The sequence below is a fragment of the Mizuhopecten yessoensis genome, unplaced genomic scaffold (assembly GCF_002113885.1).
Source record: "Mizuhopecten yessoensis strain PY_sf001 unplaced genomic scaffold, ASM211388v2 scaffold11145, whole genome shotgun sequence".
NCBI classification, from domain to species: Eukaryota; Metazoa; Mollusca; class Bivalvia; order Pectinida; family Pectinidae; genus Mizuhopecten; species Mizuhopecten yessoensis.
In genome coordinates, this window is record NW_018408902.1 from 2,528,082 (window position 1) to 2,552,551 (window position 24,470).

Consider the following 24,470-nt stretch of genomic DNA (forward strand, 5'->3'; position numbering starts at 1 on the left):
TATTTCAAATAAAACAAATCCCTTTTTTTATCAGCTGGGATTATAAAAAGAGGACAGGAAAAGGTTTTATTTTCACACGTAGATATGGCTAGACTATAAGTCAAAATTGAAAGTAAATAGCATGTAGAGAAACTACATTGTTATAAGTAAGTCTTATATATGTAGAGGAAACGAGGTACTGCGCTTTTTATGACAGAAGTTCCTATACAGAAGAGGCAAGATTACCATGTCGATGGGGTTATTGTTCTCGAGTTTTCGAAAAGTTTAACTGTACTAAATGATAAAATATTAATAATAATAATAATAATAATATACAACATTTATGTAGCGCCCTATATAATTTGTAAAATTACTCTAAAGCGCTATTGCACTATTGTTTGCCAAGTTAATGTTACTAAGCCATCAACACAATAATCAATCAATGATACTTTACAATATTATATTATCATAGATAATAGCATCATTATCAATAATGATAGGCCAATCGCAATCCACTATATACGTATATAAGTGATTCAGATAAACAGTTTTTAAACCTTTACACATCCACGAATACAAAATAAAATTTTAAATTAAAAAGAACAAAAAAACTTTAGAGACGGTGCTTGTATTAATAAATGTACCGCTAGAAAAACGAAGTAAACAAGCATCTACTTAAAAAATGAATTTATAAAATAGAGATATCAAATCATAGTAAACGATCTACCACGTGTCCATTTCGTTCATTTACGACTCATCAGTCGTACTAAAGGTCAAAAGATTGAATATCCAAGTGTGAAGTGTTTCGATACATATATAAACACAGCGAAAGGGGACAGGTACATGCAAACCCTTTGTAACGTTAAAAATACAACTTGAGCCAACAACAGATAATGCATTCTTAAACTAATATTTCCTCTTAACTGTGCAGTAATAAATTGCAGCTACAGGGTAATGGGCAACACCTGGAGTGGATAGTCCACTAGCACAGTCAAAAGGAATCGCCAATGTAAAAATTAATTGGAATACGATTAAATAATAAATAAAAGATCGAGATTAAAATATGTCAATGTGACATCAGTGTTCCTTACAAAGAAATTTGATAACAACACTTCCCGACTCAAATATGCAGTCACCTATGTATTTGTTTTTTAAATTCTTAGAAATCCTATTACATAACAATACAGCATTGAAATGTAAATCATGCAATACAAAAACTCTTTCCTAACTGTCTTTAAATATAACTTTTCTTGGAAACACTTGTCTATCTGTTGCCAAGGAACATCATGTTTATAGCTCAATAGGGCGTGAGTAAACCGTTGGCAAACATTTGATTAAATCTTGAACTAGGTTTACTGTCTTTGTGAAAGATTTTGATGCAGACACACGACTTATTGTCATGGTCAGGTACAAACATTTCAATTTACATCGATGTAGCTTTGTATATGCATAATAATTGATACTCGATAAGATTTCTAGGATGTGATCCACTATTCATAAACTTTTTTTTACACTTAAGACAGTTTAGACATCAGAGAAAATACAAAATGTGAATAACTAGAACGTGAAACTGGAACAAAAACAAAATGTGAATAACTAGAACGTGAAACTGGAACAAAAACAAAATGTGAATAACTAAAACATGAAACTGGAACAAAAACCAAAATGTGAATAACTAGAACGTGAAACTGGAACAAAAACAAAATGTGAATAACTAGAACATGAAACTGGAACAAAAACAAAATGTGAATAACTAGAACGTGAAACTGGAACGAAAACAAAATGTGAATAACTAGAACATGAAACTGGAACAAAAACAAAATGTGAATAACTAGAACGTGAAACTGGAACGAAAACAAAACGTGAATAACTAGAACGTGAAACTGGAACGAAAACAAAAGATATTATAGCGTCAACACACATTGTTTTTATAAAAGCGAATAAAGCCCAAAAAACTCAACAGCGTCAAGAAAGACACAAATACATATCAAAGTACTGAAAGTCCTGAAAGGCTAAACCCATTACGTCGTCAATTTACATCATCTTTAAGCTTTAAGGGCACCATCAAACTAAGTCTGATCATACAAGTCATTATCATAAAATATTGAAGTGTGGGATTTCAAATGAAATTTACAAACAATAGAACAACATTTAACAAACTTGATGGCACCCTTAGTTAATCTTAGCTCGGTTAACTTATCATATAAATTAACAATCGAAAGTGCAACAAACAATATAGGTAATTCAGACATTTTATTTTTACATTTATGTTTATATTATAAACATCAAATGTGCTGCCTCTGTCTATGAAAATGTATTCCAATATCACTTGGTACTGTGAATGTAGCTTTAGGTAACTGAATAGCATGCCATTGTGAAGACTTAAGATTTATATTGGTAAATAAAATATATAACAGAATATCTGTAAATAACATTGGAATGTTTTGAAATATAAATACAAAATCTACACAAAAACAGGATGTTACATGTACTTTGATCACGTGCTGTAAAATAAATGAATTTGTTAGTTGAGTGATCTTTTATAATCTTCCTGAAAACATTGACCCTTATGAAAAATCTCAGTGCTATAAGAAGTTGCATCTATGTAATTACATTGTATTTTAACTACCAAATCAATTATATGATGCACTTTGTAAGTTTTAGTTGTACTTGACTGCTACCAAAATAGCCCCTACCGGAAACCTTTTCGGCAATATTTCTGACAATACACAACCTTCTTGGTAATTATCACTCTAGCGGCCCATTGCCTGTTTCGTTGAATTTGCTGTCGTTTTAGTTTGTTTAGATTGCCTGATGGTTTAGTCAATTACAACTTGGTGTTTTTATCTCCTAATCAGTATATTTATTACTAAATCTAACTAAAGTTCTAATATTTCCATGACAGATTGTAAGAAGGTGTCACATTGTTGGACTAATCTAGAGACTGAACACAGAAGGTCGCTGAAGCAGTTTTTATGTAATTAGAGATACAATTAAAGTGTTATCTCGCACGTGCGTTAGCCCCATGATGGGTTAAACGCGATAAACTGAAAGAAGAATTACGTATATCTTTAACAATTTAGTTCTAACATCTAATCTGCAGGTAAAACCCGAGGAATTAGTCAAGAACATGACATGGACGCTATATATATAAAAATCCGATATTTTTGTCAACCTGCCAATCACATAATACACGAGTTTAAACGTCCCGAACAATGTTACAGCATTATATCAAATGCATCAAGCCATGAATGGCTTACTAGAAACGTCAGCAAGATAGTACAAGCAAATTTTCTAATCAAATCCTGCACTTTTACAATTAACAGTAATAAAAGTTTGTAATGTTTCTCGTCTGTATTTGTAAACCTATTCGATAATGAGTATACGATTCCAAGTGCCCGTGAGAACCACAGGTGTGCTAAAGCCCCTCCTCTCCCCAAAATAACAACTTCTAAGGCCCATAAAAAACCCAATTAAACATGACATTCACTCCTTAACTTCCTGTATTCCTTTTACTTTTTACAACCAGCAAAGTATTTACTGCTCGCTGTATCAGGTTTAGTACCCTAATGTTTACACAACAAATATCAACTTTTGCTCGGCGATCAATATCGTATCCTCCCTTTTATGATATTGTTGATATTATGGTTAGAAAGAATCTATAACTGACTCTAATATTGATTTGTAGAGCCAAATACTATCATGACAAAGTATCCAGCAGAAGACAAATAATGATAAAAAATATATTTGAAAGGTATTGTCAAAACACGAAACTTTCATTATACCAAAAAGCTTAATATTGATGACGTAATCCTTTTCAAGCTTAATCCACACTTGCATGAAAAATAAACTGTTTTGAGCGATAGAAATTTGGTTTTAAAATCCATAAACAAAAACAAATACTTACTTCTAAAAGCATTATTGAAATGACTTAAATATCATTTCAAAAAGTATACCCCTTCCACGCCCACAAAATATATTTCAAATTTCGAGTATGCACCCCCTTTTCTTTGTTAGACAGGAATCGGAACCCCCACTCACACACTGTGTCCTAACTCTGCCCTTCATCCCATTGCATATTTCGGTACTCGTACAGCCTTTACAAAATTTTAAATTAATTTGTTTAAAAGTTGATCATCTTTGGTTAAAAAAATTAAACTATTTGTTGAATTTGCAAATTGCAATTCTTTTCTAGTCACTTACTTGAAAAAATGGTATATTTGTTTGAAACGATCCTGGTGTAATGTGAATATTTAAAAAAAAATCAAAGCGTTTAATTTCAATTTGAAGAGCGTGGATGTATCCCGGAACCAGCCGGGACCTACAATGTTTGGTGCTACAGATAGATAGGTAGAATACTTTCGATGTGTAAAGTTAAAACCCATTTAGATAAATTGTATAAAAACATCACGTGTTGTGAAATATTCTTCTGAATTGTGAATTAATCACACGAGCTGGTATTCCGGGTAATGCAGGGTACTATATATAGTGACCTTATTTATACATCCTCTGTAACATCTATTTTTATGCTTTAATACTTGGTTATTTCTGAGTGTTTATCACTGTGCTGATAAAGAAAATAACTGGAGTATAAAAAATATATTTTGTGATAGTAGATGGAAATTCCCAGCACATGTTTTGTTGACATATCATATAGGCTCGTTTATTTTAAATGTTTCGTCAATATTTCACGTCTTTAAAAATAAGGCTCTCCAAAGATTTTTAAATTAAAGATAGGTTTTCGTGCAATGGCTTGAACGTTCACAGTGGCTAATGTGTCGTCATACGTTATATGTTTGTCGCACGGGAAGAATACAGCTATTTAAGTAAGGTAAGTTTGTTTTTTAAATTTTAAAAGTTTTTCACGTAACGTCACTTTACCATTGAAATCTGTTTTAAAGTGAAAGAGTTGTTTTGTTGTTTCACATCCAATTTTGATAAAACTTTTGATATACTTTCACCATGTTACAAAAAAAATCAAGTGTTTCTAATAATTTTATTATTAAACGATGCTCTGTTATTAAGATGTCAATAATCAAACCAGCCTAAAAGTAAAACTTTAACGTAATTTCCGTGAGGCAAAATTCTTTTGCCACATCACCCGTCATGGTTATTCGGAAGAGCATTAGGGTCATGTAGAATTATTTTTTTTCGTTTTTTCGTGTTAATATTTCGTGTCGAAATTTCAAGATAAAATATCGAAATTTCGATTAAATAACTCGAAATTTCAAGATAGTAACTGGAAATTTAAAGATAATAAACGTATTTGGTCTTTAATTCTACAACTTTCGACTTGCTTATTCGAAATTTCAAGATATTAACTTGAAATTTGGACTTTGTAACTCGAAATTTCGAGATAATAATAACTGTTAAGACCAGAATCTGTTCCATCTGGATCTGTTTGTAAACCGGCAAATGTATTTGGTCTTTAATTCTATAACTTTATTGATAAAACTTCGAACTCATTCTGCCTTGTTTCCTGGTCTAATACCTTCTTAACATTAATAAATATACTCTCTGTGAACCGGCATCAAAACACGTTGTATTCTAGTTCAATCCTTATTACCAGACAGGAAAGTTAAGAGTTGACCAGTCATTTTCAACTCTACCGGATATTATTCAATTATAGCATTTAGCTGAGGTCGATACCTTTTCTCGGGTCGATAAATCCAGGTATTGACCGAAGTTAAAGGCTACATTTGTTTTATTATTTTACAAAACAGTAATGTAAGCAATCTGAAAAAAAACCCACAACAGAAAAGCTTCGGAAGTGAGACGGTGCATTGTTTGGAGACACGTCCTAATTATATTTTTAGAAACACCCAGTCCTTCAACAAAAATCACGCGCTCCAAGTCAATAACATATGATGTTATTATTTTTTCATATTATTACTGACACGTGATTGTGGCCAGGAGTGCATCACGTGTCCACCGATAAAAACCGATATTGACATGGATCGCGTGATTTTGTTGAAGGACTGGGTATTTCTAAAAAAAAGAATTATGACGTGTCTCCAAACAATGCACCGTCCCGCTTTCGAGTCTGTTTTTTTTCTTTTTCAGATTGCTTACATTACTGTTTTGAAATTAATAAAACAATTGTAGCCTTTAACTTCGGTCGATACCTGGATTTATCAATCCGAGAAACTGCCTCCTCTGTTAATATATCTTTTCTCGGGTTAATAAATCCAGGTATCGACCTCAGCCAAAGGCTATAATTGAATATTAGTGAAAGTTGAAAATGATCAGAACTTGATATAGATTAACAGAAAGAGAGTATTAGACTGGGAAACAAAGACGGTTTACTTAGTCCGGAGTTTAATCAATGATGTAAAGTAATTAAAGACCAAATAATTTGGCCGGTTTACACAAACGTCCGGATTGGGCAGAATCTGGTTTAAATAAAATCCTAAGTACATCAAACTGTGTTAAATTTTAAGCTTTGATACATTTTAAAATACCCAAGATTACACGAAAGCGCTTCTAGATTTCTATCAAGTGTCATTTGACACGTCTAGGGGGGAGTTGCGCTTTAGACGAAATCAGTATATCTGTATTGACCATGCATGCTCATAATAAAAAATAAATAAAAAATGAAATATTCATTCATTTGTATTCCTACAGCTTCGGGAGGTATCGCTCCCCTCCCTCCTTAGCCCGACCGTTGCTCCGCCCCTGGACAATGAACCTTCCTAAACGCCAGGTCGCCACACTATATGAAAACCCTTATCTTGAAATTTTGAGTTATTAAGTCGAAATCTCGAGTTACTATCTTGAAATTTCGAGTTATAAACACGAAAAAACGAAATTATTGTTTATTCTCATTGGCGCTACTGCTCTTCCGTATGGTTATAATTCTAAGAAACGGATAATTATATTAATATTATCAACAGATACGCAAGATAATTATCCAGCCGTGTGCCAAAACACTGAAAAATATTTTGTTTGATTTCAAATAATGGAACAATATATTAAATATATCATTGATATAGTTTAGTTTAAAGGTAAATTAAAAAATGATTCTACGTTTCGTAATTTCCGTTTTTTGGTGTGTAAAAACAAGACATCCTATGACCACGTCGATCGTATAACCATCTGTTTGAAATTGAGGGCACAGGAGGCCCTTCTACTTCAGTCTCTTTACATGGTATAAACCTAGAATACAACCAACAGAAACGGCTAAATAATAATTAAAGCGTGACGATCTTTCCATTCTTGATCGTAACATCCGTGCTTCCCCAACATAAGGTGTTTATGTGTCGCAGTTGACTCATTTTTCGAGAGCTTGATCCTAATATAATGATTTCCTTAATATTTGTCGACTTTACACGGAGAGACTGACAACTAATGGTTTTGATTTATGCAGGTTGATGAAGATTGTGGTTAAGATTTATGGTCACTATCACGATATCATTGTACAATTTTGTTAAAGAAGATATTTGGATCACGCTCCTTAATATGCTTCGATATTTCGTTGTTAACACCGCTGTTCTCGTTTGAAGGTCAGCCATTACTTTGATTTGACCAAGGATTGCGTACTTGTGTCATCGATGAAACAGAAGACGCTTATCCTTCCCGGTCTTGGTCTGGTCTTATTCTCCTTTTATACTTTTCAAGAGCCTTTACGTCAATCTTTTATCGTTTTTGTGACTGAACTAGAACACTGACAGGTCAGTAAGGGCCCCGTCATGTGGCAATATATCTCCAAAAATCATCAAGAATCAATCTGCCCATGTAGCTGAGCTTGACGTTTTACATTTGGACTTAAAAAAGTATTATGATGTGATTCTTGCTTCCTTCCATCTCCTTTAACCTTGACCCCTGACCCAATGACCTTGACCTTAGGCAGTTGACTCCTTGTTCTGATCAACAAAATTTTCATCAGTGAAAAGATGCAAAATTTGACCTGGACCTTTGAACCTAATAACTTTGACCTTTGACCTTGACTTTTTACCTCAATGTGTATTTTTGTTAACTGAGCATATTGACTAAGTTTCATGTTCATCGGTCAATAAATACCAAAGTTATCAGCAAGGAACAAAAAAGGAACAGACAGACAGACAGACAGACAGATGGACGAACGGACACACAGACATACAGACACACAGACATACAGATTGATTACTATAGGGCACCCGTATCTCCGATACGGGGCCGTAATTACAGTTGTGTTGACACCTCGGTGTTCTCTTGCTGTTTTATCTCCAGATTTCACAAGTCACATACGTTTTTTGACTTGAGTATAATATATACAAATAATAATCTGTAAACGCACATATTTATCGGTGTTTTATTTCAGCGCTTGTCTCAATTTTAATCTTGCGTATAATTATGACTGCGCTTATTGAAGTTCTTGTATTTGTTTGTCTATTGCAAAAAATCTTCAATGCGCTAATTTTTAGAAATCAAAGTATACACTAACATATGAGTCCGCTAAAGTAAGGACTTTTACAGTATTGTAGCCTTGTTTGTTATATGTGTGCTGGGGCGATGTACATCACAACAAACTAGAAATGCCACACAAGTCTTATTTTTGTTTCTAAACAATGACTTCTCCTTTCAAACAGAGTTCATCGCTGCAGTAATGGACAACTCTACGTATCCTTACCACACAGAGAATCTACAAGGCCACACAAGTTTTGAGTTCTATCCTTTCCACCAGGACCAGAAACACACGTGCTACAAAGGAATGCACTTTTCTACTAATCGTATCGATCAAACTAGAGTCCTTGTCAGAACTTCTACTGGGGAATCTTTCAGTAACAATGACGTGAAAGATATGCTTCTTGCAACCAAATATGCAGAAACGTATTTGGAGGGATTCTTCAAACAATATTACATCAAAGAATTCCTGTGCATGTGTCGAATGACACATTCGCCCGTGTCGTTCGGGCAGCCGGTTGTTACAAGGTTGGCCTCAACGGCTCGGTGTCTGAATAGGTTCTTCAAGGTCATCAGAGGACACCACAAAATACTGAAGAAAGACGAATGGGTTTTCATTGAGAGACGCTTGTTAGGAGAATACGTTTCTTTTGTTGACGAAAAAGGACACAGAACGAAGGAGACAGACGGAAAAGAACAGGGAAGAACCTACTGTGACTTTGAAAGATTATTGTCAGCATTTTGTCATTACACACTGGTGTCAAGTGGCCAGACACTTGTGGTTTGTGGTCTTACCGGTGTCCATAACGGACAACACACCCGCCTGTCCATTCCGTGCGTACACTCTGTCGACCAGACATTTGGTGCTGAAGATCAAGGAACACGGGGAATAGAAAACTTTGTCAAGAACCATAAATGTAACGCATTGTGCAAACACTTGTCGCTCCTCACAGACAATCGTAAACATAAACCACGGTACAATCAGTCTGATAAAGCAACAGGTGGGATGGAACGCGTTTTTGGTTCTGCTCAAGTAGCGGTTTATTCAGGACAGGCATAACTGAATATCGACGTGATTTCTGGATTTGTTTTTGTTTTAAAGGAACTTACTGCAGTATAAATGTGGAGTTATCTAGAGGTTTGATAGTGATAGATTGTGATATATTGATTATGACTTCTCACTCCTTGGGCAGAGATATCCACACTATCGGACAGGAAATTTTTGTTCTGGCTTAACCCGGGTTGAAAACCAGCCTGAAGCGTCAGCGTGTGCTCAACCGAAAGTTGTAACACATTTGTGTATTGCACTGAATTAATAGGCCAAGTAAATTTATCACATATATTTATGTTGTATCTCTGTCACTTACAAGGTAAATGCTTTTTACAAATGACTAGTTGTAATAATACTGCCATTGTCTATATCATGACAAATAAAATCGTCCTCGATTTGTATTGCTCACCTGTGGGTAATTGTTTTTATTCATTTGGATTATAGAAATATTGGGAAAAAAAGAAAGTTTCATTTTCAGGGAGGAGAACCCTGACGGTGTAACCCACGGCTGATGTAGTCTCGTTTGACTTATTTTTAAGCATACGGCAAGCCAGCTTAGCATTTATTCAAGGAGCAATGTCGATATTTTATCTAATTTTATCTATCTTATTTAATCAGATATCTTATATGGTATTATCGGTATCTTGTATAATATACAAGATATCTTATATACCATATGATATATCTCATATAGAACTAAATGAGATATCTTAATTAAGAATATAAGATATCTTTTATAATATATAAGGTATCTCATATACTATATAAGATATGTTATATAGTGACGAGATTTCACATGATATCATTTATCTTACAGATTATACATTGTATGATATATCTTGCACAGAAAATAAATCGAGATATCTTATCTTATCAGCATATGAGATGTCTTATAAAAAACTCACAATTTGTTTATAAGATATCTATATAAGATATTTAATTTGTATATGAGAAATATATAAGATATATATATATTGCATAAGATATCTCGTATATCATATAATATATCTTATATACTTTATAAGATATATGATATAGTTTTATGAAATTCGGGATTGACATTGCTCGTTGAATGTTAAGTTGGCTCGCCGTAGAGGCAGCCTCCGGTTAGACAGTCAGGTATATCATCCTCGTGGGGATTTTTTTCTGTCCTACTCTTAAGGTAGGGAAATATCAATTTACTTCTAGAATCCTCAATAAGTTTCTCTTATAAAAAAACCGTATCAAAATTTACCGCGAATACCGTGAATATTGTTTAACCAGCAGGGATCAATGTGATGATTCCTCATCTTATCATCTGTTAAACTTATTGTAATATTAACATACCTTCCACGTTTGTCGACTTCTGTTTAAGAATCAAAACACGACCCTAAGGGAAGTAACTCAATAATACTTCATACTAACTTGCACATGTGCTTTTAAACGGAAGATAAACTTCGTCTTGACTTAGCTTGTAATGTGAGAGCATTCTACCCTACCAACGAATCACATATATATGATAACTACTTCCGGTTTTGGCTTAGTCATGCTAACAATCTGAATAAATACAGCTGTTCATTATCACGTACCGCGTTATAATTATTTTCTAAAGAAACATGTTTAGCGGACCTGGAGATACAGTTCTCTTTAGAAAACTTTAGACAGAATAAAAAATCGAAAACTCACTATGAATACCTATTGGTGTAAGTATCTGGTACGCTCTTAACTGATAATGAGAAGTAGTAGTAATATACAACATTTATAAAGCGCTTATATATTTTGTCAAATTAGTCTAAGGCGCTTTACAACACATGAATAATAATATTTCTACAGTGAGATTTATAGATATAGTAGATAAAAAAGACATACAAATCAGCATTATACATAAAGTTACAGGACAATTATCTCAATATGCATTTAATTGAATATGTAAAGAGTGGCGTGTTCATGACACCCGTGCAAAAAGCGTAAAATGGAGACGCAAAGAGGTGGGTCCTTATGTTGATATTCCGTATGGACGACATTGCCTTAAACACTCAGCCTCCGTCGTCATTGAGGATTATGTCTGGAGTCTAATTTCATTAGAAGTGTTCATTTCCAAAACTTAGAGGTAGTTTTATTATAAACCACACATTAAATCAAAATGGCTTGCAAATATCCTGTTTAATCGATTTTAAAAATGCCACATACTCAGCTCCCTCATGAATATATCTAGTGCTATTACTTTTACCAATTTTTTAATGTATGTTACGATGTATGTACATGTAGTTTCAACTCTTTTTTTATTGTCAATATATTGCAGAAATATAAATAATATACATAATACAAGGCTTCGAAAACAAGTACAAATTTATTAAATTGTCTATTTAAATAAAATGTATCATAAAAAGCTAATTTTTTTTTGTTTTGTTTGTTTATTCTTTTTAAGGAATGTTAAGATTCATTTAATTTTCAATTTTGATAAAATGTCGTACAACGCAATTTTTCCCATTACGTATATCAAATAATAAAAGTTTGTCAAAAATAATCCAAATACGTGATACATAAAAAGATACCCTCCCTCGATATATGATAACCATGTATCTACATTATGATAACCTATCAAACTCGACGACAAACACGACGACATCAATTTTCCGAAAGGTTAAAGGTCAATCTTCTAAGAAGGAACTTGTTTGCATCTACACTACTTCATAGCCGGCCGTACTTCACACGTATTATTTGTTACTCCAGAGTAAACTTTATGTGTTGAGTGTGTCCATGTTTGATTATATTATCTTTTTTTTTAACTTCCGGGACAACGTCGTTTTATCCTCTCAAGACAAAAATTGTTAATAAATTAATAACAATTCATAACCTGTTAACGAAAATTTCCAGGCCGCCATTTGTACGAATTGCTCGAGTTACTTTGAAAAGGGAAACTTCGTTTACAATAGTAATACTCTAGTCGTATAGTGTGCATTTGGTATATTTAATAAACACTTAAAACTAAAATATTCTCCTTATATATTTTATTAACATTTAATATCAAAGCATATTCCTTATATAATTAATTAACCCTTAATACAAAAACATAAAAACATAAAAAGTAAACCCAAAGTACTAAACCATATATCCCCACTGTTTTTATCCTGAGTATTGAAATCTACCCTTTCCTGCGACATTTACGCTTAAGAACTCGTATTCCATATACTGTTTCATTTACCATAAATTTTAAAATATACACTCCATCTTTGAAGCAAATAAAAAATACGCCTAAGCATTATTTTAAAGTATATGTTAGGGTGTTGGGCTGATGTTCATCAACCTGCGTCACAGTCCGTGGTTATTAGGAAATACTAACCGAGTTTTTCTTTATTTTTATCTTTACTCAAGTCGATTGTAAATAAAAGAGCTATATATGGAAATTAATAATTGAAGTTGGATGACCCGTGAAGAAACAGACCTTTAAATACAACAACTGACTCATACATTGACGTAAATACATGCACGTACATGATAATAACTATGTTATATGAATATATTTTTTATACTTATGATTATGAAATAAGCGACATTTTGTTTTACAATAAGTGAAATTTTAATCAATTGTAATGAATTATAAAAATCAAGTTATCGCAATTAAAATGTTAAAACTGTCCACGTTAAGTTAACATATTTTATTTTTTTTTCTTTTTTTTTATATAAAATAATCCTAATTGATGTCATTCAGTCATCAAACTGTTGATGCGAAGTTGATTTGATTTAACAGACTTGACTACAGGTAACTTCCAAAAACTACCGCAATATTACTCTCGCTCTACATGAAGCTTAAACTACCTGTAATGCAGGTAAAACGTATAAACTTGCTACAGTGTTTAACTACTCATCTGGATCCACTACGGGGTCTAGGTTTAAACGGGAGAAATTACTGCGTAATAGATTGATTGACGTATTTAAGTATATTTCGAAATAGCGGTGGTTTCCCGGTGCTATTTATAGATAATATGATTGGTATATAAATCAAGTCGGTACCCGATCATCGTTTAAACGACAAAAACAAGTGACCCAACCAAAGCACCCACGTAACGAAGAAATACTAGATATATATTTTCATTTCTCGATTCAAAGGTAAGCTGACGTATCTTTCAGAATATTGTTATAATACTGTTCAAAAGAAAATGATTGACGTATTTAAGTATATTTAGAAATAGCGAGGGCTACAGAAAAAAGTGGGAGAAAGGAGAACAAACCGTTCAAAAGAAAATGACTGAAAATTTGCTCTCTGGCAGAGTATATAAACGCGTATGTAAATAATGTATACTTGTCACTAAATTTGATTTAAACCTAACTTGTCTACTTGCTTACATATCTTGTTGACGTTAACCATGCTATATATCTAGTTAAAGTTAACCATACTACAAATCTTGTTGAAGTTAACCATGCTATATCTCTATTTAAAGTTAACCATGCTACATATCTTGTTGAAACTAACCATGCTATATATCTAGTTGAAGTTAACCATTCTACATATCTAGTTGAAACTAACCATGCTACATATCTTGTTGAAGTTAACCATGCTACATATCTAGTTGAAACTAACCATGCTATATATCTAGTTAAAGTTAACCATGCTACATATCTAGTTGAAACTAACCATGCTACATATCTAGTTGAAACTAACCATGCTATATATCTATTTAAAGTTAACCATGCTACGTATCTAGTTGAAAATAACCATGCTATATATCTAGATAAAGTTAACCATACTACATATCTTGTTGAAACTAACCATGCTATATACCTATTTAAAGTTAACCATGCTGCATATCTAGTTGAAAATAACCATTCTACATATCTTGTTGAAGTTATCCATGCTACATATCTAGTTAAAGTTATCCATGCTATATATCTTGTTGAACTTAACCATACTACATATCTTGTTGAAGTTATCCATGCTACATATCTAGTTGAAACCAACCATGCTACATATCTAGATGAAACTAACCATGCTATATATCTAGTTAAAGTTAACCATACTACATATATTGTTGAAGTTAACCATACTATATATCTAGTTGAAGTTAACCATGCTACATATCTTGTTGAAGTTAACCATACTATATATCTTGTTGACGTTAACCATGCTATATATCTTGTTGAAGTTAACCATACTACATATCTTGTTGAAGTTAACCATACTATATATCTTGTTGATGTTGTAACCATGCTACATATCTAGTTAAAGTTAGCCATGCTACATATCTAGTTGAAGTTAACCATACTACATATCTTGGTGAAACTAATCATGATTTATGTCTAGCTGAAACTAATCATGATTTATGTCTAGCTGAAACTAATCATGATTTATGTCTAGCTGAAACTAATCATGATATATGTCTAGCTGAAACTAACCATGCTTACAAACAAATTGACAAACGATCTCAATGCGGTTTTCTATTTTAACTTTTTTTTTGTTTCAATTATAAAATCTGTTTGTGTTGCTTTACAAGTATACACACCATAATGTAAAAAGTGGATAACCTTCTCTATATTCATATCTGTGTTTATAATTGTCTGGGTCGGGGAAGGGGTAGGGGGAGTTGGTGGGGGAGGGGGTATATGGTCGTAACATCAGTTTTCATGGAGAATACCGCAGAATTTAAGTATACGTGTGTCCTCATCGGGTATATAGACCGGATTACTACACCTACTGTTAAGCCAGAATAGCGGCTCCAAATCCCTCTGGAGGTACTTACCAGTTATATAACGTCTGTTTATCCCCAAGACACATATTGATAAGACTGCTACGATACTTTTAAAAGGGGTGGTGACCAAAAACACTGGTAGTGCTGGTCAGGACACTGACCCTAATGGTCCATACTGAGGTCAAAGGGACATACGTTATTTTTCATACCTTATTCATGTGAATTACCCGTTGATAGGTAAGTAAGCGAAAACGATTCTTGATAAAGGCAGGGATGAACTTATAACCATCTATGGATGAATAAAGGATTGGATTAATCCAACGTCCAACAAAGCCACAATGAGTTCGATGTTCTATTTAACAATACCTTATATATCTCATGTTGAGGGACGAAATTGTGCATTCTCATTTTAACACTATGTGACTACGGCTGATACGGAAAGGGAATACTGGTTTCGTAGTGATTTTAACCCACGAAAGATTACTAACACTATTCACACAAGTTTGTATTGACTGACAATATTTGAGTTCTCGACACTGTCATATGAAAAACATTACTAATGTAATGTACTTCATTGGGGAAATATATGTTTCTTTCGTCATTTATAATCGTTTTTCCATTTTCTTTTCCAGAATCAGAGGAATAAAAATCAGAATGACGAATTTCATTAAACTGAGTAACGAGACCTATTCCTCTTCGGCATCATCAGATGAAAGATTCGCAAACTTCAGTTTTTCACCAAAAGCCACTGGAGGGACCATGGTCGTTTTTAAAGGCCTCATGTCATTGGTCAATCCGATTGGAGCGGATCCAATCAAGGCTGCTGTTAAGTTCTATCGCAACAACAACGATAAAACAGCAGCTGGTATTTGGAACCGGAAAGCCTCGGCCTATATACAAAACGCTGTTATTGGGGAGGCCTTTGCAACAAATTTCAAAAACATCACATTCCCAAAATGTTTTATGACTACGATTGAAACGGTGTCAACGTTAAATAGACAATTCAAGATGACGGATGGTCATCACCGGAAGCTGAGGAAAAACGAACTTGCTTTATTCGAAAGTTATATTGATGGCAGTTTTCAATCATTCGTTGATGACGATGGCACTATTCAAAAAGGCTGTCCAGAACAATTGGAGGCGTTTTGTCATTTTGCCTACCATGAATCACGCGGTAAAATGATAGTCACTGGCGTAAAGGGCGTCCGCGCAAACGGCAAGTTCCAGCTTACTGCTCCGAAAATTCACTCGATGGGAGGCAACTTCGGCCCGGATGACAGCGGCCAGGAGGCCGTTTTTAAGTTCTTTCTTGGACATAAATGTAAAAGAAGTTGTAAAACCAGCTGGCGCCATCCTCTCTCCTCCCCATCCGCTTTCGACCTGGGGCGAATAACCAGCCTGTTGTCAATCAATCAGAATCCAAGATCAGCAACACCGCCTCCGTCATATAAATCAGTGATTCAACTCGTTTGTGGAAACCAGTGCCACCGTTTCCTGATGGGAGATAATTCTGTTGTTGTGTTGCCAGAACATTATCGTCAACATTTACAGACCGGAAGAGAGTTAGATATAGCGGGCAATACGATAGGTGTGTCGGACGCCGTTAGTTCCCTGCAGTGTGGGTAAGGGCGTGGTCTACTTCCGGACAAAGTTTTAATAAGTTTATGTCATGTTTCCATAATAGCTTTAATTGAAAAAAAATCGCATTTTGTAATTTTACTTTACGTCAGATTATTACGAAACTATCGTACAATTAAAAAAAAAATATTGCTTAATCATAAAACTGCTTTTATATTAATATACAGGTGTTAAGTGTTATACTAAGCATAAGTATTTGTATCATTTTGGTACCGTGGACATTTATAATTGCAAGATAGGGGAATGTTTATATATGAATGTGTGCGTGTGTGTACGTGTGTGCGATATCACTATGATGTTTTATTATAACTATACATTATATAAGGTTATTATCTATTATTATAAGAGAAGAAGCTTTGTAGTTATGTAAATGAACACATTGTACATTGTATTTATAATCTATTAACGTACACCATAGTTTTATTTCTGATTAACTAACGTTTAACATTTGTGATCATTATCTACCCATATCTAATCGCTACTGAGGCGAACCAAAGCGGATATTGTAGTACGATACTAATATGTGATAATATGTTTATCATTAAATAAAATAAGAATAGAAAAATTGGAAGATGGACTTGTTGTTCTATGATACTATTAACTGAAGTGAAATGTAATGAAAACTAGTTTGCTTTAGTAAATTATTATTTGATAATCTTCCACATTCGTTAGAATCGCTAGAGTTGTATATTTAATAGTTGGAGTAATATTTAATAAATATGACAGTTACATAAAGCTGTACATGATGACGTAGACAAAAATAATGTCACAGGAGTGATATAATGAATTACCACAAACGTCTACAGTGTTTCATATACACGGGTGTTTATTATCTTTAGTTTTGAACTGAAATCGATCGTGGGTAGGTTTTGGATCAGAAAAAAATCGAAACGAATTACATAGAAAGTAAAACGAATTACCAAATATATTTACACTTAATATCTTCAATGGCGTTTATTACGTGTCGTTTTGGACGTAGATCGACCGTGGGTAGGTTTCTGGTCATAGAAAGTCGGTGAGTGTGGATATGTACTTAACAACATTTAAATCCATACGCAACATTATTCTATACCTCGAGTATTCATTGTACTATAGCTATAATATACGGCCCCCTGTAACGGTCACTTTCACACACGATTGATTTTAACTAATAACATAATTCAGGCTGGTCATGTTTATTTGTTGAAAGTATTTCGAGAGTCGAACTCCACAATGTGTTTACAATACAGAAATCGTAACCATCTTGTATAATACTAGGTTTGGCTTTCACCGCCAAAGAGGACATCGTTTTATAATCAGGTTAACAAGTGTAGTATATTTGCAGAAATAATCTGCTAGATATATTGCTTTCAGGTGACAAGGTATTAAACTGTTACTCCGGTGTAGGATTGTATTGTCCTCGTCAGTGTTAACAATGGGTAAATCGTATACACATACAGATATTGTATCTAGCTAGCTATTCAAAGGATTTATAAGACATGAACAATGTTTTTATATTTCAGTGCTCAGGTTTCTTCCCTTTTTTAAAATTTTTTAAGCATTCATTTTAATGCCTTTTATTTTTTTTAAACTTTCTAGCGATTTTACCGCAACTCTAATGTTAATCCCGATTATATGATAATGTTTTTCTATCACAAATGAATCGATGTCGAATGGTCATCGAAACGAAACTTTTGTTTTCTTTTTACATGAGCGATAGGATTTGTCACATATGACTACACAACCGGACTTTACTGGTCTCAGATAGATCTAGGCCTAGTGATTACAAAGCCTGTTAAGATATCACAGTATTATACCTTGGTGACGTATAGTTAATATTTCGCGATACTGTTATTATAATAGCCTCTTTTAAGTCCACATACAACGTGACCAGTCAATTGTGTCTATCTTATCTATCACACATACGCCTATCCGGAACGTGCGTTTGCCAAGTAGTCATAGGAACCACCAAAATAACATAATACACAATATATAGCACCGTCAGTTTTATAGAGTATAACATTTCATGTTTTCTGAAACTTGTAAAAAAGAATCCAATATGTTAAAACAGTGTCGTTTATGATTAAGTTTGGTTGTTTTATATATATATATATATGTATATTACCTCGGGTTAAAAGTGAAGGTCAGGGAAGTTACTGATAAGCAGTGTCGTCTATTATTCGTTGAAGGTAAGTTTGGCTGCTATATATAAATATTATCCCGGATATAAGCGAAGGTCAAGGAAGTTACTGATAAACAGTGTCGTCTATTATTCGTTGAAGGTAAGTTTGGCTGCTATATATAAATATTACCACGGGTATAAGCGAAGGGCAAGGAAGTTACTGATAAACAGTGGCGTCCACCTGCTATGTCCAATGTCATTCACGAAATATTTTAAATATAAATAACACATTCAACGACACCGGCAGAGGATGAGGGGATAGCGACATTTGTACTAACATATCTACAAAAGCTCGGTGAAAACAGATCTACGCAGCTAGTATGTAGTCATATAAAGTTCATAATATGTATAAGTATTTTTAATAATTGAGATCAACAAAAATGACTAGGAGAATCAAACATCATTATGGATGCATGATTGACGCTTCAATCTCAGTACAACACTGACTGAACACTTGTAGTGTAATACAACAGTTATATATACAATGGTTTTGAAATTGATACTCATTATTTGGTATTAATTACAATGCACAGCAAGCTATTAACTTTTGACTTAGAAAAACCAATGAATGGTATCAAGTGTGATATGTGTTCGTGTGAAGCAAACAAAATCATATTTCATTGTTTTGCCTTCATTCCTACATGGTCTTGCAAAATATAACTTAGCGTTGGCTTCTATCAAATATACAGACACATCAGAAATAAGTTGTGTTTTAACCATGAGAAATAAACACAACTCTCATAAGAATTACAAAACTTTGTGCTTCACGATCTTTGCATTATCTTCTATTAAATTCGTGATGTCAAGGACAGTCAGGAGCACTTTGGAATATGTCAGTTTCATTGACCAGTATATACATTACAAGAGCGCCAATTGTAGAACCGACTTGAGTCACCACGCCACACCAAAACAGAGCTTTTCTACCTTCTCTTCTGAAGAGCGTTGCTATGGATACCTTTGAGAACGTCATTAATAGAACCAATAAAATCCATGACATCACCTTTGAATAAAAATAAAAATAAAATCATTAACAAAGTAAAATGAGTAAAGGGATAATGTAGAAAAAGAACAATGTTGAGCTTATCCATTTTGACTTATATTTGCATATCTTTAAAGTGGCTTTAATTGTCAAATATTGAAAAGCTATTAATTCAAAACAATATTTGGTAAATTTGAAGCATGTTCGAAAACGAAAAGTTATATTGAAATAACCACCGTGTGTGAAAGACCTATATTATCATTGGATGTATTTATTATGTATCTTTCGTACCATAATCACAGGACCCGCGACACTTTCGTACAGCAAAGGGGTTGGACTTTGTACAGCCATCAGCATAATGAATGCTGCCAAAGATGTACCCAACAAGACGAGAATACCGATAACGAGGCTCGAGGACACTGGAACTAAGAATACTCCAAAACACGCGACAGGATTGGCAATACTGGAGAGGGTGGCGCTAAGATGGTAAGCATTGGCACCATACGGTAGACACGAGTATGTCTGTATGGAAGGGAGCACCCCATTACCTAGAGCGTTGATCCAGCCGATCAGAATGATAAGGTACACATAAGTCCTTCGTCTAATTTCCGTCTGTTGGGGAGCTGGTTGGCTGACACTGCCAGAATAAATGTCAATCGTTCGAACTTTTTTGTTGTTAGGCAATAACGTTTGACTGGAGCCATTCACCATGGACGGATTGTGAACTGTGTCTGAAAATGTAGTGTAGTTACGGCAAAAATCACTGTTTAAGTTAAAACTATTTATGAAGTCCTCGTCACTGGGTTCTTCTTTTACCTTTACGTGTTGTCTCTTACAGTACGGTAGGTAATTCAGAAGTGTGAACGCTAGACCACTCATCACTACCATACCGAAGAGGGAATAAAAGAAATGCTCCACTGGAAAGGAAGGATCTTGATATTCTGGTTGAATTTCATTATGTGAAATATTTGTAGTCGTGTCTAAGACCGATATATTCTGACACGTCATCTTCCCCACGCCTTGTCCTAGTGCTACTAGACTGGGGATCAGGCCACTCAGACCCTCTCCGATATACAGGCCAGACATATACTGGGTTTTGAACATGGACATAAAGGGAAGAAACAGGACAGACGATGTGCAGTCAACACTGGCAAGGAAAAACTGCAGAACCAATAAAGCCAAACTGTGATTCGTTCCCAGTACATACGAGGTATTCTTCCAGAAAAACACAAGGAGAAGGCAAGCGGCTGCCCCTACAACCAGAATAACATAAACTAAAGTCTTCTCGGGGATAGAATATTTGCAGCACAAAAACCAAAATGTCAGCATAACAGGTCCAATGTTCGCTAGTTGGGTAATCACTGTTAAATATGACGGGAGTTTCCAGCCCTCCGGTAAGTGAGGGACCATGATAGGCAGTTCTACCCAGAGGCCATTGACGGCTAACCATGATGCAGTACCAAACATGGCGACAAGGATATAAACGAAGATGTTTACTTCGCGAAATCGATTGCAATTTCTTCTGTCAGTCATGATGTAAGATAATTAAAATTGTCTTCCAATATCCTTCCGGTCGATAATTCTTTTCTGAAAAAGGGTAACAAATTGAATTTGAAATGTATAACAAAAATCTTCAAATAATTTTTAATGATTAATCTGGATTTTATTTTCATAGTGAAAAAACCCCTGTATATTTATTACTTTCTTTAATAATGTTATAAACAAGGAAATAAGATTACTTATTATTTCAAAGCAAAAAATAAGTACGCATATTGTAACACATTTATTAAGTATTTTTAGAAGCGTAAGATGTTTTTGTAACAATAATAGAACACGGGATAGTTGACATAGTTAACAAAATGAAGCAAGTTGCAAACGCATATGTCTAACAGGAAACAACGAAAGAGGTAAGAATATTTGTAAAGGCTTACAGTCCTTCATTGAAATGAGACATAATGTTCAGAATGTATGTAACTATAACAGTTTGTTGACATTTTAAAAATGTATTGGATGTTTTTACCAAATATTTGTTATTTGATTTTTGAACATAATTACATATCCCGCAGTGAAATATGTAAGGGGTATGGGAAGGATTGAAAATATATGAGGAGAAAGAGATGACACGAGAGCGAAGTACTAATATGCGAGATATGAGAGAAAATACATAGACGGGAGACGGGCACAAGAGATAGAGAGAGAAACGAAATGTCAGATATGAAAACAAGACAGAAATTGGGGACAGTAATTGCAATACTGAGACGGGGACAGAAGATGCAATGGAATCCAAGAAGTTAGAGTTGTCTAATTGCGTCATCGCAATAAGTGCGAGGGAAAATGTTAGAATGCTATATAAGATGTTTTGAGATAACCAAGTCAAGAAAATGAACCAGCCCATTATTTTAAGAATGCCAGAAGAACGTCACTGACGTAAGGTATCCTTGTAGCCTGATTATATTACTGTCAAACAAAAGAACAAATATATAAAGAAAACTATCATGTAGAAAAACAACTCTCAAATAAAAAATAAAATAAAATAACTGCCATACAATAAACTTTATATATGAATATCATAAAACAGACTATGTATATAATAAACTCCCCTATAACACACCCATAGATAAATAATAATTAGACCACTCACTGTATAGAATACACATTACACAATTGACAGTAACATTCATTAGAGATATTGTCAAATGCACATTGCATGAATAAATAACTGTTGTAGTACACACACTGTTAGGATTACCAACGATCTTAAACTACTCTGTACTGGGTTGCGACAAGTTATAGTGATTTTTTCATGTTTTTTCGGAAATATTTTGAACAATTCTTGCTGAAACCTTGCATTATAATTCCTGAAGTCGCTATGATCTTTTGTAACATAACAATCGTTTCGGTAACACGAGATGACCAGCTATCGAGAATTGAGAAACGTAGCGATTGGGAAATGTCTTATCAAGTCAGTATCCTAACATGCAGAGAAGATTAAGGATCCCAAGATTAAGATTCCACAACATGCTATATTAAGTTAGCTAATGTGTAGCTGAGGCTTAGAGTCTAGACACCACGTAGGAATAATGTGACCCCCCCCCCCCCCCCCCCCCCCCCTGTAGTTTATCATGGATAGCGCCAACTGGTCAAACGATATTTAATGATCATCCTTAACAATTTTAAAATAAATCACAAATCATTAGTGAAGTGTTTTGATTATAAGCGTTAGAAAATACTATGTATATACCTATATTAACAAAAGAAGAAGTCACTTTACGAATCTCTGATTATATAGGACATCTTTAGGACGGGGTTTAAAAACAAATTTTGGTACTAACTACCAATAAATCACATACATATATATGCAAAATGAATCTTTTAGGGACAATCATTTGATCTTCGATAATACTTTTGTAACATAACTGTCATGCAATACTGTTTACTTTAATAAATGTAAGTCGTTACATAAATCACTTAATACAATACATTTAAAACATTTAAAGTAACTGTAGTACAATGTTATACATTAAACACTCATACAACACACTAAACAGATTTAAAGTAACTGTAGTACAATGTTATACATTAAACACTCATACAATACACTTAATACATATAAAGTAACTGTAGTACAATGTTATACATTAAACACTCATACAATACACTAAATAGATTCCATAACGAGTATGTCACAAATGTAGTCATATTAAGGAATACAAACTGCAAAATATCTTCGTATCATAATTGTACGATGCTAGTTAATTGCCGTCCTTGTGATGACGTCATAATTTAGACAGGGATACACTAAACAGGGACTCCTACAATAGCTTTAAAGTATACAATTGTACTTAATGCTTTCCATATAAATACGACACTACGTGGTACATACCTCGTCTCGGTTGCTCGCTGTACTCATCAGGATGTGGACTCCAGGTTACGCAGTACTATAACAGCCACACGAGGGAACAGTTACTCACTGACGCTGGTTATTTAAACAATATATAATTGTTAGACTTAGGACTTGTCTGGGTTGATACTCGGTCTGTGAACGATGTGTTTACTCTGTGTATCACTAGTCTGATAGAGTCGAACAACCGATAAAGTATCTCCGCTCATCATGTCTCGTTTAAAAGTGACATTTCCGTATTAAACAATTAGATTTCTAGAGCAGCTTTTTCACAGCATATCGTGCCTTGTTAACTTATCAAATGGAAAGTAAATACACAACTCCATCTATACAACATTTCCAGACAAAGGGTTAACGTGTTGTACTGTCTTTTTATCGAAATAAACTTTATATCATTTTTTTTTTTTTTTTTTAGATTTTAACTGATTGCAGTAGACAATAAAGACATCATAGGATGACGAAAAGTTATGTCGAGTTAGGCTCAGATTATAATTTTCTTCGGAAACTGTGATCCCGTTAAACCTGATGTAACTATGTAGTCAGAGTTGTATCACAGACACTAAGCCGTTGCATGTTTTATGTATAAATATCTACTTCACAACGCTTTCGTTTGTTTTTCTTTTATAACTTCTCTAGTACAACAGTGTTCCTCGTTAATCCTAAACTACTATAAATTGTGTGGGGTCTGGTTTAGATAGTGTCAATTTGACACC

General features: G+C 34.0%; 3 protein-coding genes across 7 annotated transcripts; 2 read left to right on the forward strand and 1 right to left on the reverse strand.

Moving 5' to 3' along the window:
- The first annotated feature begins 4,725 nt into the window (after positions 1 to 4,725).
- Positions 4,726 to 9,818, forward strand: LOC110466763. Of its 2 annotated transcripts, none has more exons than XM_021523506.1 (2): positions 4,726 to 4,810; positions 8,547 to 9,818. In XM_021523506.1, the coding sequence occupies exon 2, from the start codon at positions 8,564 to 8,566 to the stop codon at positions 9,419 to 9,421; it is 858 nt and encodes a 285-aa protein (XP_021379181.1). In that variant the 5' UTR covers positions 4,726 to 4,810; positions 8,547 to 8,563; the 3' UTR covers positions 9,422 to 9,818. The 2 variants fall into 2 exon arrangements, with proteins under 2 accessions (XP_021379181.1, XP_021379180.1); XM_021523505.1 differs by having other exon boundaries at positions 4,726 to 4,805.
- A 2,091-nt stretch (positions 9,819 to 11,909) lies between these two features.
- Positions 11,910 to 17,272, forward strand: LOC110466762. Of its 4 annotated transcripts, none has more exons than XM_021523503.1 (2): positions 11,910 to 13,675; positions 15,711 to 17,272. In XM_021523503.1, the coding sequence occupies exon 2, from the start codon at positions 15,733 to 15,735 to the stop codon at positions 16,702 to 16,704; it is 972 nt and encodes a 323-aa protein (XP_021379178.1). In that variant the 5' UTR covers positions 11,910 to 13,675; positions 15,711 to 15,732; the 3' UTR covers positions 16,705 to 17,272. The 4 variants fall into 4 exon arrangements, with proteins under 4 accessions (XP_021379178.1, XP_021379176.1, XP_021379177.1 ...); XM_021523501.1 differs by having other exon boundaries at positions 11,910 to 13,501; XM_021523502.1 differs by lacking the exon at positions 11,910 to 13,675 and adding an exon at positions 14,631 to 15,315.
- Positions 17,273 to 17,362: 90 nt separating this feature from the next.
- LOC110466758 (solute carrier family 52, riboflavin transporter, member 3-B-like) lies at positions 17,363 to 24,160 on the reverse strand. Its single transcript, XM_021523484.1, has 3 exons — positions 23,740 to 24,160; positions 20,148 to 21,443; positions 17,363 to 19,877 (listed from the first exon to the last, which is right to left on the reverse strand). Exons 2-3 carry the CDS (start codon positions 21,387 to 21,389, stop codon positions 19,680 to 19,682), a joined length of 1,440 nt encoding a protein of 479 aa, XP_021379159.1. The 5' UTR covers positions 21,390 to 21,443; positions 23,740 to 24,160; the 3' UTR covers positions 17,363 to 19,679.
- Positions 24,161 to 24,470: the final 310 nt, after the last annotated feature.

What these genes read in the sequence shown, in the direction of transcription:
- LOC110466763 (XM_021523505.1), top strand. Translation starts at nt 4,772, where the DNA reads ATGTTTGTCGCACGGGAAGAATACAGCTATTTAA. An exon ending in GGAAGAATACAGCTATTTAA is followed by an intron (nt 4,806 to 8,546) that starts GTAAGGTAAGTT and finishes CCTTTCAAACAG; the next exon opens with AGTTCATCGCTGCAGTAATG.
- LOC110466762 (XM_021523503.1), top strand. Translation starts at nt 15,733, where the DNA reads ATGACGAATTTCATTAAACTGAGTAACGAGACCTATTCCTCTTCGGCA.
- LOC110466758 (XM_021523484.1), bottom strand. Translation starts at nt 21,389, where the DNA reads ATGACTGACAGAAGAAATTGCAATCGATTTCGCGAAGTAAACATCTTC. An exon ending in TCGCGGGTCCTGTGATTATG is followed by an intron (nt 19,878 to 20,147) that starts GTACGAAAGATA and finishes TTTTATTCAAAG; the next exon opens with GTGATGTCATGGATTTTATT.